Source organism: Lonchura striata, chromosome 20 (assembly GCF_050655825.1).
Source record: "Lonchura striata isolate lonStrDom1 chromosome 20, ASM5065582v1, whole genome shotgun sequence".
Taxonomy (NCBI): Eukaryota; Metazoa; Chordata; class Aves; order Passeriformes; family Estrildidae; genus Lonchura; species Lonchura striata.
The window spans coordinates 1,370,078-1,388,588 of NC_140722.1; the positions used below are offsets into that span (position 1 = coordinate 1,370,078).

At 53.6% G+C, this 18,511-nt stretch overlaps 1 protein-coding gene across 17 annotated transcripts in view; it reads left to right on the plus strand.

The window, feature by feature from the left end:
- CHD6 (chromodomain helicase DNA binding protein 6) overlaps nt 1-18,511 on the plus strand; it is a 99,765-nt gene that overhangs the window by 74,836 nt on the left and 6,418 nt on the right. For 11 of the 17 annotated variants that reach the window (XM_085557847.1, XM_085557850.1, XM_085557853.1 and 8 more), the window contains 16 exons: nt 317-519; nt 921-1,123; nt 4,426-4,585; nt 5,177-5,266; nt 6,217-6,320; nt 6,932-7,061; nt 7,296-7,356; nt 7,518-7,575; nt 8,239-8,458; nt 10,399-10,607; nt 11,749-13,302; nt 13,887-14,035; nt 14,318-14,524; nt 15,161-15,607; nt 16,255-16,443; nt 18,167-18,286. In XM_085557847.1, the coding sequence (XP_085413973.1) occupies nt 317-519; nt 921-1,123; nt 4,426-4,585; nt 5,177-5,266; nt 6,217-6,320; nt 6,932-7,061; nt 7,296-7,356; nt 7,518-7,575; nt 8,239-8,458; nt 10,399-10,607; nt 11,749-13,302; nt 13,887-14,035; nt 14,318-14,524; nt 15,161-15,607; nt 16,255-16,443; nt 18,167-18,286 (4,104 nt within the window). The remainder of the gene's footprint in view (nt 1-316; nt 520-920; nt 1,124-4,425; nt 4,586-5,176; nt 5,267-6,216; nt 6,321-6,931; nt 7,062-7,295; nt 7,357-7,517; nt 7,576-8,238; nt 8,459-10,398; nt 10,608-11,748; nt 13,303-13,886; nt 14,036-14,317; nt 14,525-15,160; nt 15,608-16,254; nt 16,444-18,166; nt 18,287-18,511) is intronic. The other 6 variants (XM_085557855.1, XM_085557844.1, XM_085557856.1 and 3 more) reach the window with 1 other exon arrangement.

Sequence of the window (18,511 nt, forward strand, 5' to 3'; positions counted from 1 at the left end):
CTTCAGTGCAGCACTTGGCACAGGCAATGCAGAGAGGGCCATGAGTGGCTCAGAGCTGAGTCAGCTTCTGGCAGTCAGCAGTTTGGACACAGAGAGGCAGGCTGAATTTTGTGCTGGTCAGGAGTTGTCACTTGTGTAGGCAGAACTGCACACAGGTAATTTGAAGCAGGTATCCTAGTGGGAAGGTGATAGTCAGCCACTGGACTGGCAAGCCAGGAGCCAGAGGCTGAACAGAGCCCAGGAGACAGGGGCCAGAAGAGCACATATAGGTGTTTCTGCCTGTACCTGAGAGTGCTGTCTGCTCTGTCCATCATAGGAGAGCCTGGTCATTGACAGACCCCGGGTGCGGAAGCAAACCAAACATTACAACTCCTTCGAAGAGGATGAGCTGATGGAGTTCTCTGAGCTGGACAGTGACTCGGATGAGCGACCCACACGCTCGCGGCGCTTGAACGAGAAGACGCGGCGATACCTGCGGGCTGAGTGCTTCCGTGTGGAGAAGAACCTGCTCATATTTGGGTGAGTCTCACCCGTGTGAGAGCACAGCCACAGCCTCCAGCTGCCCCAGTGCCCACATGCACTCACTGGCTGCACCAGCCACTTACTGTCGGTCCTGCTTGCTGTGTTGTCTCCTTCCAGCAGTGACCTCGCTGGTGGGACCTGGGCTCTAAGTGAATGTTTGGGATGGAAGAAGAATTAGCAGGACAAAGCTGGCAGTTGGCACTTCCAGAGTCTGCTCCTGCCTCTTCCCTGTTCAGTCCTGCAAACCTCTCTCCCTCTCTCCTCCTGTAATGTGTGGGCAAAACATCCCTGTCTGGGGGATCTGGCAGGGCTGTGCCCTCGCAGGAGCTCCTGGAAAGAGGCTCCAGCAAGGTCTCTAACTGCACAGGAGTGTTTACTCTGTGTTCCTGCTGTTTCAGCTGGGGACGCTGGAAAGATATCCTGACCCATGGGCGGTTCAAGTGGCACCTGAATGAGAAGGACATGGAGATGATTTGTCGGGCCTTGCTGGTGTATTGCGTCAAACACTACAAAGGGGATGACAAGATCAAGAGTTTTATCTGGGATCTCATCACGCCAACAAAGGATGGCCAGAATCAGGCTCTGCAGAATCACTCAGGTATTGCGTGTTCTCTCTGCCATTGTATCTGTACCTGTTGCTCTGTGCCAGCCTGCAGGACTGTGGCTGCAGAATTCAAAGCAGAGCTGATGGAAGCAGTCTGCAAGTGTTTGTGCTTCAGTACTGCAATTTCAGTACTGAAAAAGGGGCTTCCCTGGAGCTGACCTCCATACTGACTCTCAGAGCCAGCAGCAGGGGCTGGCTGAGTGAGCAAGGCTGTTCTCTGGCTTTCAATGCAGAAGAGCCTTGTGGTGGGAGCAGAAGTGCTGCTAAGTCTTTTCTGGCCTGTGAATACTGTCATGGTTCTCCTGTACAGGGAGATGCTGGGCAGTGAGCTCATGAACACCAGTGACTGTATGAACATGTTGAGTTTGATAGGGATGAGAGTGCTGATTCCTCTCAGGGCATGGGCATGCCTCAGGCTGCTCCTCAGGGCCTCAGAAGGTGCAGCATGGACATGGTACAGGACCCTGCCTCTGCCTCTGGGCAACATGGACAGCTGTGGGGTGCAGCTGAGCATCCATCTCACAGCAAGGCTGTGGGTTTGATCCCCATATGAGCCATTCTCTTAAGAGTTGGACTCAATGATCCATATGGATCCCTTTCAACTCAGAATATTCTGTGATTTTGTGATTTCCCTTTTTTTTTCTCCTTTTGTTTCCCCTCACCATGGTGTTTGTCCCAGACATACGGGTCTGCAGTCCCTGCCCTGATGGGTGGAGGTGCAGTGTTGGTTTGTCCTGAGACTTACACAATGCATAAGTGCTCCCCAGTTGATGTTGCCTTCTCTTACTCTGTGTAGCAGCACCCTTGTCCTAGGCCTGGTTGTGCTCTCTACTGAGAGGCAGTATGTCTGAGGTTCACATGTCAGATCACAGATCTGTTGGCTAGAGGTGTCTGTATTCTGTAGTGTAGGAGCTCCCAGCATATCCTTAGCTTCAGACAGGTCACCCAGAGGCTTCCCAGCCCTGCTCTCCCTCTGGCTCTAGCTCTGCCTCAGTGATGGACACTGCAGATTGGCCTCCCCACCTGCAGCACAGTGGCCGCTCTCTGTAGGCTTCCCTGGGCCTGGGGCAGCCACAGAGCCCACCCTGTGAATGAGGCAGCCACAGGGCCTTTGTCTTCATCTGTGAACACAGAGTGGCTGCTGGCTCCTTGCATCTGGGCTTGTGGCCTGGGACATGTGGTCACTGCCTGCTGTGCCAGAGGGCTCTGGCTGACCTTGCAGCACAATGCCTGCATCCTGTGGCTCTCAGGACAGGAGAATGGGGCTCAGAGTCTGAGCCCAGCAGCCATGTGCTGCTTGTACTTGTTCTGTACTTGTGATCTGTGGCACAAGGTGAGTAATGAGGGGGCTGGAACTCTCCAGACTTCCTTTGACATAATGGAGCTGGGCTGAAACCTGGGACTTCTGTTCCCAGATGGTGGAGCACAGGGAAGGCTGTTCTGAAGTGGTGATGCTGCTGAGCGCCAAGTGCATCATAACTGGTGCTTAAAATCCAACATCATAATTTACTTCTGCTTGGAAGTGTCCAACTAGCTTTTGCAGTGTGTCCAAGGATGGTCCAAGTCCAAAGATGTGGCTTTTGTTGTCTGCCATAAGTTATTCCAGTCACCTCCTGCAATGGGAGTCATTTTGGCATTGCTGCTTCCTGCTCTTGCCACACAGTCCTGCCCTGAGAGCAGTTGGGAGTGGGCTTGAGAGTCCTGTGGGAAGTAGAACAAGAGTCAGAAGCAAATAAACTGCTATGAGTCAACTTGATTTAGATAATGCCAAGTAACAAACAAGCCACGGTTTCAGCAGATGGTCAGGATTGCCTTAGTGCAAGAGCATTGACTGTTGACCAGCAAAGTGACCAGGAGCTTCTCCATCAACTCTTTGGGATGGCCTTTCCCACCTGTTTAACCTCCGTGTTGTCTGGGCCAGAGGAGCAACGACATCTCAGCCTGACGTTGGAAGATGGAGAAGAGCAGAAGCAGAGCAGCGAGAACAGAGCAGTGCTCCTTCCTCAGTCAGGAAAGCCTTCAGCAGTAACTGCTGTGGCTCCCCAGGCAGCCTCAGGTGCCACTTGTGTCTGCAGAGAGCTGACTGGGCAAGTCGTGCCCCATCCGTGATGTGCAGAAAGGAACAACAACCTTAAGGCCTTGCTAGGGCATCCTGGAGCTCTTCTCAATCCGACATCCATGTGATCACAGGGGGTGAGCACAGCAGCCAAACAGCCCAACTCAGAGCTCTGCTCTGATCTAGCACCATCCTACCTTTCATCCTGGAACAAGCTAATCTGCTGAGGAAGCAGCATTTGCTCAGAGTTCATCAGGCCAGTTTGGTGCTGGGGACAAGAGGCCTGGTGCCTATGCAGGCCTCCAGCAGCCAGCTGGGCCACAGGCCTTGTCCTGTCTTGAAGCTGCAAGTCTTTATGCAGGAATTGAGGACATAGTGACGCTTTCTTTTTTCACTGGTGTCACAAGACCAGACAGATGGAATAAGACTGCCCAGGCATCCTTTCCCCTTCATGTTTGCAGCTCCTACCTCAAGAGCAGCTGCCCAGGGAGGCAGCTTATCCCTCTTTGGAGATTCCAAAGAACAGTGACCCCACCAGGAGTTGTTTCCATGTTCTGCTGTGAACTCACACCTTATTTCAAGGTTGTATTGTGTTTAATTTTCATCTCCAGCCACTGGATCTCATTTTATCTTTGTCAAACATATGGGACTGTGTTCTGTTTCCAATGAGTACCTTAGCACCCTTGCAGTGATCCAATTCCCCCCAGCCCTGCTCCAGACACACGGTACAAGAAACAGCCCTTACAGATCAGATCAGCAGGTCTGCTGCTCTTTGATCATTTGGGAGCTTCTTGTTTGAACTCTTATCCAAATAACTGTCTTACTCTTGACCCAAATAACTGTCCCCATAGAGTGACCTTTAGAGGTATCTGTAGTGTCTAAGATAAGTGTTCAAGGGCTATGCCCAGGACCAAGGTCCCTTCCAGGCTTCATCCCTTCTGTGTGATATTTTTACACATCGAGGGACCATATTATCATTTGGTCTCAGCATTGCACTGAGAACACACAGCAGTTCAATTTCTGTGGTGATTCCCAAATTTTTCACAGAGATGAACTCTTCCCATACTCTGCATTTGCCCCATGCACTTCCTGTCCTTGGCTCTCCAGGCTGCAGCTGGGAGCTCTGCCTGGGCTCTTCCAGCTCCTGGCTCTGCTGCCCCACCTGGCCTCCAGCACCAGAGGCGCCTGGGGACAGTGCCTGGCCATGCCTGTGGTGCTCACTGGCTGCCACTCACTGTTACAGGCTTGTCAGCACCGGTGCCCAGAGGCAGGAAGGGGAAGAAGACAAAGAACCAGATGCTGCTTCCTGAGATAAAGAACGCAGACTGGCTTGCCACCTGCAACCCCGAGGTGGTGCTCCATGATGACAGCTACAAGAAGCACCTCAAACAACACTGCAATAAGTGAGTCATAGAATCATGGAGTGGTTTGGGTTGGAAAGAGCCTTAAGGAACATCTTACATATTACTCTGGCCAAGGGCAGAAATACCTTAATTGATTTCAGGTTGCTCCAAGCACTGTTCAGTCTGTCCTTGAACAGGGATGGGGCAGCCACGGCTTCTCTGGCAACCTGTGCCAGGGCCTCACCACCTTCGGAGTGAAGAATTTCTTCCTAACATCTAATCTAAGTCTCTCCTCTTCTAGTTTAAAACCCCTTTTAGTTTAATTCCCCCTTGCAGGAGCCCACATTGGCTCATGGAAACAGTGGGCTGAGGGCCTTTAGTGTTGGGAAGGTGGGAGGGAGCTGTGAAGGGCTCACAGCCCACAAGGATCACCATACTCCCACTGCTGGACCACCCTTATTCCTCTCCAGCTCATGGAAGCCATGTCCTGAACAGCAGCCCTCTGGCCAGCGGGTCACAGGGCTGAGCAGCGTGGCATGACACTGCATAGTCACTGCCCACCCTGTTTTATGGAAGTGGCTCCTTTCATGCGGGAAAACACGGTGTCGAGCAGGTTTCGCTGGCTTTTCTGACCTCTCTGCCCTGGGACAGGGTTCTGCTGCGGGTGCGAATGCTCTACTACCTGAAGGCTGAAGTACTGGGAGAGGCTGCGGATAAAGCCTTTGAGGGCACCCCTGCCAGGTAGGGACCTAATGGTGAACCCCTGCAAGGCTTCTTGGCCTTGAGAGCTGCCACAGGTATCTGATCCAGCCACATCTGGGCTCTCTGCAGCTCCAGATGAATCAGACCCCAGGTCTTCCTCAGGCAAAGCTTCACCCTCAGGCAGCCACCCTGCCCGTGCAGAGACTGCAGCCAGGGCAGCCCTACTGAGGCAACTCTGAGTCTGTAGCACCAGCCTGGGGGCGGTGGGGACTTACAGGGACACCCTGAAGGAAAATGATTCTGTATGCTGCTTGACAAATGGGCCTTTATCCAAAGTGGGAGTCCACAGAGACTGCTCCCAGTCTCAGGGCCAGGCCTCAGAGCAGAGCATGCCCCATCGCTGTGGCCTGCAGTCCCTCCCAGCAATGGGAACAGTGGGACCCACAGGCTCTATAATGGCACTGAGCCTGCAGTCTGCCAGCTCTTGGCCTTTCTGCAAAGACTCAGCTCTCAGTGCTTCTCAGAGAAGCATGATATGCTGATCTTAAAAGCTTAATTTCCCCAAGGAAGGCTGCTGCCTTCCTCAGCACAATTCCATTCAGCAGCAATGTATGTGGGGAGATGGTGTTCTTTTGTGGTTGGTAGGTGTGAAGTGTTTTACCCCTAGAGATTCTGTTCGGGTCAGACGGGATCTTCAATCCTCTGAAGAGGACCTGGGTGGGGAGGGTGGAGAGAGGCTGGAGGCACCCACTGCCCTGTAGAAAGAGGAGCAGGAGGGCAGCAGGTTGTGATGGAACCAAAGATCCAGCTCTTTGACCCCAGGAAGAGGTGTACCCTGTCATGATGGGGCCCCATGCCAGTGTTCATTAGCTGTCCCCAAACCAGCAAGCGATGGCTCCTGCCTCCCCCTGTCCCTTCTGAGCAGTGCTCAGTGTCCCTCAGTGTCTGCTGAGGGTGGGAGAGGGGTGTTCATACCGTGTCTGCCACAGGGAGCTGGATGTGCTGCTGCCAGACATTGACTATGTGGAGATCCCAGTGGACTGGTGGAATGCCGAAGCCGATAAATCCCTGCTCATCGGCGTCTTCAAGCACGGTGTGTACCCAGCTGTCTGGTGGGTGCTGGTGTGTGGGGGAATGAGGACCTCTGGTGCTGGATGGGATGTCATGTCAGTGCAAGAGGCAGAGCCATGGCCACACTCCACAGCCACACAGGGCCAGGACAGCTCTCCCCATGTGCCAGCAGCATGTTTGGGTGGGGAACAGGCACCCCATGGTGCCCAGGGTGGCCGTGCCAGATCTCGTGGTAGACTCTGGTTTGCCAGGAGCAGTGTGCAGCTGCTGTGTGAGGGCAAGGAGAAAGGCACACTTTTCTTGGCCTTGTCATGGAATCCCGGTGCAGCTTCCAGGAGCGCAAGGCTGTTTGCCCCAGCTGCACCCTGTGTGGTGTCCTTGCTGCTGCTGGGTGTGATGGGAAGGCTGACCTTTCGCTTTGCCTGCTGCCCAGGGGCTGCAGAGCAATTAGCAGCTTTGGGAAAGTGTTGTGAATTTCTGGAAGTGAGAATTACTCTCTTGGTAGCACAGAGGGAGTGAGAGTCAGATGGGGAGTCAGGTGGGGAGCTCAGTCAGGAGTGCCAGGAGTAGGAGGCTTTTGTGAACCAGGCTCAAGCCTTGCTCTGTGCTGTCTGTCTGTCCTGGGTGTGGCAGGTTATGAGCGGTACAACGCCATGCGGGCAGACCCAGCGCTGTGTTTCCTGGAGAAGGTGGGCATGCCAGATGAGAAGCTGCTCTCTGCCGAGCAGGGCGTCAGCGATGGGGCACAGGATGCTGCTGAAAGGTGAGCAGGGGATGGAGCCGAGCTCTCAGAGCAACCTGGCTCTCTCCTGGGGCAGTGCGGTGGAGGGAGGGAGCAGGCTGTGCTTCGGAGTGCAGAGCTGGGGGCAGAAGGGAGCTGGTCCCCAGTATGAGGTGGAGAGATGGCATGAGCACCAATTCTTTGCTTCTTGGTCCTGAGAACTGGCACAGCCACAGGGGACTGCCACTACCAGGGACTGTTAATTCTCTCACCTAGGGGCATCATGGAGAAAGAAGAGAACAGTGGAGAAAAGCTGGAGGGGCTGTCAAAACGGGAGGTGAGTGGGATTCATATTGTTAGATACATATCTGATGCTGCCCAGCCTGCCCTGCAATGTAGGCTTGACTCCATAAGCTCTGCTGCGTGGCAGTAGAGTAGTCTGTGGGTGCAGGGGATTCTGTGTGGGGTTGAGCCCTCTCTAATAGTTTCCTTTTGCAGGACATCGTGGCTGCTGGGGTGGGTGAAACCAGTGAGAAGCGGGACGAGCCAGCGGCAGGTGAGGCCATGTCTCCTGCAGTGTGGTCCATGGCTTCCCAGGATCTGATGTGGCACAGCTGAGCCTGAGTGCTACTCCAGGCATTGTCTGGTGGGAGGAACACATTGCTGGGCTGGAGGGACATGCTGCTCTGTGTTAGTGGGTGAGACAACTCAACCTGGGCAGGGACCCTCATGCACAGACTCACAGGTGACCTATGGATAGGCCCTGTGGCAGGGCAGACAGGGTTCCGAGTGATCCCAGCCAAAGCTACCCAGGATAACTGGAAGCCATTAGTCTGATCTTCTCCATACAGTTGCCTGCATGAGATGAGCACGTGAGGTCTCTGCAGTGGGCAGTGTTGGCACATGCCATGGGGTGGCTGGCCCCACTGCTGAGCAGGGAGCTGCAGTTTTCTCCCATGTATGGCCTGGCCTGGAGCCATCATCCCTACCCTGATCTCAGCCTCTGGACTCTCTCTCTCTGAAGGAAGCTAAGACATGGTGAGGCTGTGAACCAGCAGGCCCAGGGATGGTCACATGGCCCCCTACTGATGACTGTGATCACTCATGCTCCCCATGGAAGGCAGAAGGTGGGAGGAAGCTCTTTGAGCTTGCCAGAGGATGTGGGAACCTGTGGTTTTGTGTGTGTGCTAAATACTAATGTCCTTGCTGATGTTTGAAGCCCAGGATGGCTCTGACTCAGACAGATCCTGCTGGCCTGTCTCCTCTGCTCTCACGGCCAGACTGCGGCGCCTTGTCACTGTCTACCAGCGCTGCAACCGCAAGGAGCTGCCTCCCCGCGCCGAGATGCTGGTGCCTGGTAACCATGGCTACTGGCTGCAGGATGAGATGTTCAGGAGAGCCTCTGAGATGGACTTGATGAACAAAGAAATGCAGAAAAGGTAATGCAGCAGCAAAGGAGCCGTTACAAAGCTGATTTAGCCCACTTGAATTGCTTGACCCCCAGAACTGACCCGGGTAAATGTCACCAGAGCTGTCTGTGCTGCCAGCTGTAGGGCATTGAGTCACTTGGGTCCTTGCTGGGCAGGGAACATGCTCTGAGCCATGGGAGCCTTGCTGCTCCAGCAGCCAGCCCAGCTGGGAAGCAGCCTCCACTGCAAACTGGAGTGTGTGGGTAGCGAGTGGTGAAACTGAAAGGACATGAGGGGACAGCTTTTCAAGGTCAAGTCAGCCTCAGACGAGGAGAGTTGTGTCCCTGAGACACACTGTGGATGAGGGTGACAGATGAGCACTGTCACAGTCTGTGACAGTGCCCTTCCAACCTTTGTAGCTCTCACATCACTGGCTTTGCCTCCTGCTCATGGCCTCTGGAGCGCAGTGGTGACATACCCTGATTGCATTGTGCTCCTATTTCATTTATGTCCCAGGAAGTGGGAGGGGGTTGGGACTGTCCCAGCACTCTGAGTGGCTCTCTGCAGCCAGTGGGAGGGTGTGCACAGGGTGATGCTGCTGCCGTTGCTGCCAGTATCCCATGCCACCCCAGGATTGGGACTCTCTGTGGTCACCAGCCCTCAATGGCTTTGCTTTCTGTGAACTTGTCCCTGCAGCAGGACCCCACATGACCATATGGCATGTGTGTTGCCTTGTGCTCTGTTCTTGGCCTCCTTGTGTAGAAGCTGCTCCAGCCACCTTCCCTTTCCTCTTTTTCTGGACTTCTTCTAGTTGTACCATCCCCTCTTCGAGGTGGGGGCATCAATAGTTGTGCTTTGGACATCACAGCAGCCTGTTACCTCCTGCTCCTTAATTCTCTGGGCTTTTTGTAGGGAAGATTGCCTTACAGGAGTTTTCCACTAGCCTTTAATCTGAGGCCTTTTGTAAAATTCACCATTGAGCTCCTTGATTTGGATCATTAATATATTTATTAATTAACTTTCTTCTTGTTCTCATTTTTGAAATGAAACATGACTGCAGCCCCTGGGAACAGGGATGGCAATGCTGGCCCAGGTGTATTTGGGCAGTTGGAGAGTGCTGTGGGTGTTGTCACCCTGTCTCCTTTCCTTTGACATGTCTCAGCTACTTGCTGGTGCTGGCTCAGAGCTGCAATTCAGAGGCTGAGATTTGACTGGCAGCTTTCTTCAGGCCTCAGTGCACTACTTTTTCTGCCTTTGCCCTGCTGTGTGCACCCAAGTCTGTTCTCTGTGTCTGTTTCTCTGGGATCTACCTGGGCCAGTATTTGCCCAGGATACTTCACCATCTGTGTCCTTTGAGTGGTCACCACAAGGTGAAAGCTCAGAGGGTCCAAGCCAGCGTGAAAGTTGTGTTTTAAGAGTGTTGTGACTGAACTCCTCCTTCACCACTGCTGCTCTCCTCTGCTAGGAAGGTGGTGACCCTCAGGAGTCCACAGGAGTCAGTAAGGTGGGTGGTGTTTGTTACTAGGATCCTTACAGCAGCAAGCCCCAGTCTCAATTTCCCTTTGGGAGGGGCTGGATGAGAACTATGTCTGCATACCTTTCTTTTGTAATTCCTGGTACAGAGAATTGACTTTTCTATGGAAGTCAAACAACTTAATATGGCAGGAGGGGACTAGATGGGATAGATTTTTGCCTCCCTGTTGGCAGCACAGCCCAGAGCTGCACTCAGGGATTTATCAAAGCAACCAGAGGGTTTTTTCAGGAATTAGTTGAGTGCTAGAGGACCTGTGGCCTCTGCTCCTCCTCCCCGTGCACCAGAGGGCAGAGCATTTTGTGCTGTGGTGGTCTTCCCAGTGTGCTCCTCCTGACACCTCCCTCAAAACTGTTGGTCAGTAACTAGACAGTGCTCTCTGAGCCTCTCTGCCTGGTGCACGTCTCAGTGGTGCTCCCATCTCCTCTCTGCTCTGCAGGTGGACCAGGAGGGAGCAGGCAGACTTCTACCGCACTGTCTCCTCCTTTGGGATTATCTACGACCAAGAGAAAAAAATCTTTGACTGGGCCCAGTTCCGAGCCATCTCGCGACTGGAGAAGAAGACAGATGAGAGCCTGGAGAAGTATTTCTACAGCTTTGTGGCCATGTGCAAGAATGTCTGTGGTCTCCCTTTATGGAAAGAGGATGGTGAGTGGAAATTGCATGGCCTATGGAGGGGTACTGGTAGGTCATGTAGAAGAGATCCCACTGCTCTCGTGGAGCAGGAGAGCAAGGGAGGAGCTTCAGAGACAGTTGGAAGCAGGGGGACAGTTGGCAGACCGTGGGCTTGCAGCAGTCATGCATTTCTGACTGCCTTGTCCCCACCACATAGTGCCTCCCTGGCACAGTGGGAGGCTAGAGCAGACCTGTGGACTCCTGCCCTTGCTCTCACAAACCTCTTGGAATTCTCACAGGAAACCACAACCAGTTTTATCCAAGAGAGCAACCTCTGTATACAAGAGACAAGTTGAGGAGCAGCACACACAAAGCACAGCTGCATGCTGGAGCTGGGGGTTGTTTGGGTGAGCTGTATTGCTGCTCTCCAAGCATCCCTCTGCTGTCATTGGACAAAGTCCTCTCCATCTATGCTTGTGCTGACTGTGGAGCTCTGCTTGCACGATAAATGGAGCCTGGATCCACTGCAGGAGGCTTGGGAAGCCTGGTCAATACACAGGGCATTTGTTTTCTTTGAGTGCTCTGTAGAGGTCCTACACTGGCACTGGACAGAACATGACAGATGAAAAGCTCCTTGGAAGCTGTTTAGGCACAATGATTTGTTTCCAACAACTGGAGAAAATGTTTTGCCTCAGATCTGTCATGGAGCCTGGTCTTAGGCACAGTTCCTTTTTTGTGTGTGTGTGTGTGTGTTGTGCCTTAGGTAGGTGTTCTTCATCAGAAGAACTGCATGAGCTGCCCTTCCTGGACAATGGGCTGAAGGGCTATTGGAGGCTCAGAGTGCTGGGAGCAGCTCCGCCTGCAGGTCCAGGCAGCTTCAGCACTGCTGGTGATGATGGAGCAGAGCTCAGACAAGACTCTGAAATCCTCTGTAGCTGGTGCCACTCGATCCAGCTGCTCTAGTCAGGAGGTTTTGTCCTGTCCTGTATCCATTTGGTGGGATATGACTGGAAGGTACTGAGATTGGAAAATGGGGCCTCAACAGTGGCTACAAGTACTGGCCCCACTTCACCTGCAGAATGAGCAAGGTTAAAACTCAGCTTGCTCATCACTACCTCTGAGGAACGCCTACCACCCAAATAATGTGTCCTTGGCTTTGCTGTTCCTGCTGCAGGTCCTCCAGACCCTGACATCTATGTGGAGCCCATCACGGAGGAGCGTGCTGCCAGGACCCTGTACCGCATCGAGCTGCTGCGGAAGGTGCGCGAGCAAGTGCTCAAGTGCCCCCAGCTCCACGAGCGCCTCAAGCTGTGCCAGCCCAGCCTCTACCTGCCCGTGTGGTGGGAGTGTGGCAAACACGACCGGGACCTGCTGATCGGCACTGCCAAGCACGGCCTGAACCGCACTGACTACTACATCATGAATGACCCCCAGCTGTCTTTTTTAGACGCATACAGAAACTATGCCCAGCATAAAAGAACAGGGCTCCCAGGCCCAGAAACCCTTTGCTGCCTTTACCAGTCTAACTCCAAACTCTACAGTTCCCCTGTGTACAGCCAGATGGACCAGTCCTGTGAAACCCTGGAGAACGAAGCCGAGAGTCACATCAAGCTAGAAACTGTGGACAGCACCATGTCCCAGGCTGGTGGCAGCCCGCTGGACGCACACTGTGAAACATTCATGTCTGAAGTCCGGGACATCATTTCCAGCAACTACGACGAGAGCTCACTGCCAGACTCGCTGGTGTGCATGATGTACGATGAGAAGGCCTGTCCCAGCGAGCAGAGCTCCCTCACCAGGGACAGCCCAAGCTGCACAGATGTCGGAAGCAGCGTCGCCAAACTCTCTGAGGGCAAGCTGGAGGGGGATGAGGATCCATCCAGCTGCGATGCAGATGCCATGAGAGAGGTTCCCTTCCTAGAAGGTTTGCAGGTGGTCTCTGACCAAATGGACAATCAGAATGAGGAAGCTGAGCCTTCACCTTCTACCCCTGAGAGCAATCCCTCACAGAGTGCCCCATCCAAACTCAGCAAAGGCTTGGAACAGAAAGGAGCACTTGCCAGCCCAGCAACAGGGCTGCCTGAGCATGGCACCATGGAAAGGGTCCTAAGTGTCGGGCTCTACAGTCCCAGTCTCCATAACTATGAACTAAAAGTTCCTCCTGAGCAGAGGTTCATCAGTCTGCTGCAGGAGAAAGGATTAGAGGCAAAGTCGGGGCCAAGTCAGAGCCACAGTGAGGAAGATGAGGAGGAAGAAGAGGATGATGATAACTCTGAGGCAGCAGCAGATGCCGAGGAAGGCTTGAATGGTTCCGGGACCAGGGCTGATTTTGACCCCGAGGCTCATGAACTGGGGGGTGAGGAGCAGAGCTCTGGTCTCCCCACACCTGAGGACACTTGCCCAGAAGATGTGAATGGCGAGAGAGAGTCCCTGGGTCTGGGGGAGCCCGGGGCAGAGGTCAGGGAGGACTGTGGCTTGAATGAGGAGAGCACCCAGCAGCATTCACCGGGCCAGGCTCAGAGCCAGCCCTTCAGCCTGCCTGCACCTCTGCCTCAGGGGGGGCCTCGTGGGGCAGAGACTCCCTGTGTCAGGGGGGAGCCCTTGGGGCAAGGTGCTGAGGGGCAGACAGGCTGCATGGAGACCCTGCACCCTGAGCCTCAGGGCATAAAGCAAGAAGAGTGTGAGAACAGAGATGATGGGGAGAAAGCCAGCAGCAACCAGAGCCAAGGTAATGTCCTGAGAGTTCCCTCAGGTTCCCAGTCACCTCTGGCTATGGTGGGAAGGACCTGCTCTCCTCCCTGCAGAGCAAAACCTTGGGGCTGCCTAGCCTCCCATCTGTAGGATCTGAGGTCGCTTTAGCTGTTGCACCTGGGAGCAAAAGGTGTTGGGGGCTGCATTTGCCAGTAGAGCCGACCAGAACCCTCCACCCTGAGCCCCAGCAGCTGTTCTGCTAAGAGCATGCCATGGAATGCAGGATGCTTTTCCCTTTCTGGCACAGGGCACTGCCTGTTGAGCAGCTCCCTTTGGAAAAGCATATGCCCTCCTTCTCACCCACCTGGGAATGGCCATGCGTGGGGGTACTGCAATTCAAGCCTCCCAAACTCATCTCAGGGGAATTATGTTCCTTCCTGAGCAGCTTGGGCTGCCTGCCCTGGTCCAAGTCTGCTGCTTCTCTTGGAGACTTGGGGACTGTTTGGGACCTTTGTGGAGCTAGCTGGGCATTGGGGTGGGAATGTGTGAGGAGATACTCCCAACTCTAGACAAGAAGAAGGGCAGGGTGGTGGTGGGTTCTATTCTCCCTTGCTTTTTTAGATGGTCCAGAGAAGTACTTGGAGGAAGAGAACAAGAATTCTGCTTCTGTCCTGCCTGGGGAGATTGATGATCTTCAGGATGCCCGGGCACCAACCATTGCCCAGCTGCTGCAGGAGAAGACACTTTATTCCTTCTCTGAGTGGCCTAAGGTGAGGTTACAATGAACACAGTTTGTATCAAAGTGTTCCTGGGTAGCCCTGGCCAGCAGTGGCTCACACAGCTCCAGCTCTGCCTCTTGCTCTTCTGCACACCCCATTGGATGCTCTGGCCAAGGTGTTCTTCCCAAGCACCTGTGCCATGGAGATGTTTGCCTTCAAAGCAGTTCCTTGCTGAGCTGAGATCACCTGGGCTGGGCTTGACTTTAATCTTGAGATGTCATACACAGGTCACTCATTCCAGTTTAGCTTACCACCATCCAATTCTGTTTGCAGGACCGTGTGATCATCAACCGCATTGACAATATCTGCCATGCCATCCTGAAGGGCAAGTGGCCTTCCTCCAGCCAGCAGTTTGAGGCACAGAGCCTGCTAACAGCCCCAGCCATGGCCAGCAACATCGGCAGCAGGAGCAGCTTTACCGAATCAGAAGCCCCTGATCCCACCTTCAGTAATGGGGTCTTAATGTCACGGGTACAAAAGGTGAGGGAGGCCCTCAGGCGGTGGAAGGCTCAGGACTCTGGGATGAGACATTGCCCAGAAGTACTCAGGAGTTTCCCAAGTGGGCCCCCCTGTTGTCAGTTGGGGTATATAACACAAGGTTTAAGCCACTTGACCCCCTGGTGATAGCTCCTATCACCAGGGGATAGTGCCCCGTGCTCTCAGCCCTGCTGCCCTCTTTGGAAGGCAGCTGCTGTTCTGTGGCTCTAGCGGTGCTTCCAGAGTCAGCACTGGGGCGCCTGACATGGTCAAAGGGTCCATCCCACCCATATCCCAAAGGAAGGGGTGCAAGGAACACTGCCCTGTCAAGTCCCCAGCTCCCAAGTCCCAGTGCTCCAGTCCCCAACAGTCACATTGGACAGACAGGAGCTGATGGTCTGGGGCCCCAGCAGCTGACAGAGCAGCCATGTTTATAACACCTTGTGATATCTGAGTGTGTGCGAGGGTGCTCCTGCACCACCCCCACACAGGGAAAGAGATGTGATATGCCCAGGGAAAGGACAGGGCTCCTTGGAGAGGCAGTGATGACCATTAGCTCAGTGCTGGGGTGAGGAGCTGTGGTCCCTGGGCAGGGCAGGAGCAGCTGTAACCAACCCTCTGTGGCTTTTGTACACACAGGAAGGTTTCCTGAGCCCTACCTTTGCAAAAGATGAGCGGAAGCACAGGAGACCCTATGAATTTGAGATGGAGAGAGATGCCAAACAGAGGAGCCTGGAGCAGCTGGCAGCAGCCCGTGTCCATCCGCCCATTGTGCTGAACGGCTGGCGCGAGGCAGCGGTGGACTTGTCCAGAGGCTCTGATGGGTCCCCAGGGAACTCCTCTCCTTTCCCCCTGAACACAAACATGCCCAAACTGGGGACCGTGAATGCCCTCCAGAGCTCCCTGGGCATGGACTTGTCTGGCATCCTACAGGCAGGATTAATCCATCCTGTCACTGGACAGATTGTAAATGGCAGCCTCCGAAGAGATGATGCTGCCATGAGGAGGAGACGGGGCAGGAGGAAAAATGTTGAAGGGATGGACCTCATCTTCTTGAAGGAGAGGCCTCTTCCAAACAGGCTGCAGGTGGGTTGATGCTCCCTCCTTTCACATGAACCCAGTGGAGTCAGTGCAGTATGTTTCATGGCCCAGCTCACCCCTCCAAGCTCTGCTGCCCATGACACTGTGCAGCTTCCTCCAGGACAACTTGGTTTGTGGAGGACTAGGCAGCAGTAGATGCTACAGGGAGGAAGGGAAGTTATCCCTCTAGTTTAAAGCACTGGGGAGTGTTTGAATCCTTTTAAACATTATCAGAAGCTGCTGTCCCACCTCAGGGAATGTTTAGGTTTAGGGAATATGAGGAAGACAAGATCCTGCTACCCCTTTTTGCCTTCTGTACTGGGATCCACTTAAAGAATGGAGCAAGACCATTGCCCCTAGACCACTTTTAGGAGTGATCTGAGGGAAAGTTGGTCTTCCTGGTGATTGGAGTGTTTCCTTGTAAGTTCAGAAGCATCTCTAAGCTCTCTCTTCCCTCCCTACCACTAGTGCTGGGGATGGAGTGGAAATGTAATGTGGTGGTGGGTGGTGATTTAAGGAAAAGGCACTGGGAGTATCTGGATTAGTCTGTGCAATGGGAGCAAATGACCTGCTTTGGGAGCTGTGCTTCTTGGGGTGCACATACATCACTGCACACTGCTGATGGGCTGTCCCTGCTCCTCCTTCCATGGCAGGATGTTCAGGAAGACCAGCCACAGCCCCCTCAGAGCAGTCCCCTCCCTGATGGGCCGGTTGCAGCTACCTCAACTCCACAGCCAGTCCCAGCTGCAGGCAGCCAAGAGAAGGCTGTCCCGAATAAGAGTCTCCTTGACTGGCTCCGGCAGCAGTCTGACTACACACTCGATGTCTCCAGCTTTGGCACAGTAAGGGTGGCCTTAAGTGACACGTGTGTGTGTGTGTGTGTGTGTGTGTGTGTGTGTGTGCGTGCGCCTGCCTTGTGTGTTGCCCTTTGTGTTATGTTTTCTCTTGTAACATGATTTGGGGTGTTCACTGGGGCTGTTCAGGGATTCATGACATGTTTAAGAGGTGAGCGCTGTTCCCCTGTACAGCAACAAAAAGCACTTGCTGCTGGAGAACTCCTCTCCTTTCCCTCAGGACACAAACATGCCCAGACAGGGGACTGTCAGTACCCTCAGGGCTCCCTGGGCATGGACCTGCTTGGCATCCTCCAGGAGCTGAGGTTGGTTTTTCAGCTGCAGTGCATCTATCTGCCCAATGCACAATGTGTTCCAGAAGTGCCAGGGATGGATGGGGACAAAAATGAGAAAATGGATTTGAGGTGCTCAAGGTCTGTCTATGTTGTTCTTTTTCACCTGGGGTCATTATAGGCAGTGCTGTTGTACTAAATAAGGTTCCAGGCAAGAAAAAACCTGCTCTCTTTAAGAGCCAGACCAAAGAGGCTGTGTTGGAGGCTGTGGCCATGTGGCCATGAATGCTCTCAGAAAGTAGTGGCTCAGAGTGAGGTGCACTGTCTGATTCTTCCTCTCTCTCATAAACCTCCCCCTCTGGGTTTCACAGGTTGGTTTGCTACGGGTTTCAGCTTATTTAGCCTGTTAGACCATGTGGTAGGCAGAGCACAGGCCATGAAACAGAGCAGGAAGAAATATGGTAAAACAGAAAAGACTCTGCATCTTTGTCCTGGAGGATCACGTGCCTGAGGCAGGGGTGTATTTCCTGGAGCTTGGAAGTATAGGCAAGACATTTGCTTTTTAAAGCTTGTTAGAGATGAGAGGTGAGGAGTCCAACATCTGCCCAGCAGGGTGGTGTTTGCTTTTCAAAGTCCAGAGACACATCCAGCTGTGTGCCCAGGGCCAGACTCACAACACCCTTGCCTTCCAGGGAGGTACTGGAGCCTGCCCAGTCTGACCCTGCCTCTGGTGAAGCTCTTGCTCCTAGAAAGTCCCAGGCCAGCCCTGCAGGATCTCTTCTCTCCATGCAGGATGGATTGAGAGGGGCTTTGGGGTACTGCAGTAGCTCAGTTCAAAGGATGAACTGCACTCAGGGTCTTTTTCTGACTCTCAGGAATCCGTGCTGTCTGAGTTGTTTGTTATAGTGCTCCATCCCTGCAGGCACATTGACAGTGGGTGTGCAATGACTTGGCTGTAACTCGGTATGTTGCAGTTCCAGAGGGCTCTGATCCCAAAGAAACCTGGTGCAGCATCTCTGTGGTGAAAACAGCTAAAAGAGGAAGGAAACGGCACAGCTGAGCTGGTGAGAAGCAGGTGGCTGTATGAGACTGACACAAGTGGCACACGCAGACCTGTTCTCTCTTTACTGGCTGTATGCAGTGTCCTGTTTAACAGATGCCTGTATAAGAACCTGCAGTGTCAGGAGTTGAAGGGAGTTAGAAAGGGCTAAAGCACTCTAAGTGGGGTACACTGGAGACCCCTTTATATCAGATCTGTTCATTTGAGAGCTGTTCCTGTGGCAGGGACCAGTTTGTGCTGCTGGTGCTGCTCCTGCCCCAGCCTGCAGGGATTCCCTGTCCCTTGAGAGCCCATTCATGCTGCTCTCCTGCAGGGCTTGTAGCTAGCCAGGCTCATTAAGCCATCTAGTCTCATTAACACTGTCTTGTTTGCACTCCAGAATTTTTCAGACAAGCCCAAGCAGAGGAGGCAGCGCTGCAAGGACCCCAGCAAACTGGACATTAGCTCTCTGACGGGAGAGGAGCGAGTGCCGGTGGTACATAAGGGTACCGGACGGCGGGTAAGCAAAGGCCTGTTCTGTGCTCTGCCCTCAGTGTCCCAAAATGCTTAGCAGACTTTGAGCTCGCCTGTGGGGGAGATTTAATCCAGAGAAGCCTATGGATGAGACAAAAGTCTGAAAGAGGTCTCTAATCTACATCATCCTATAACACATGCGTGCCCGGGGACATGCAGACCTGTGAAGTAAGTGACTGTGTGAAGTAAGGGATGTGGAAGTGTAGTCCCT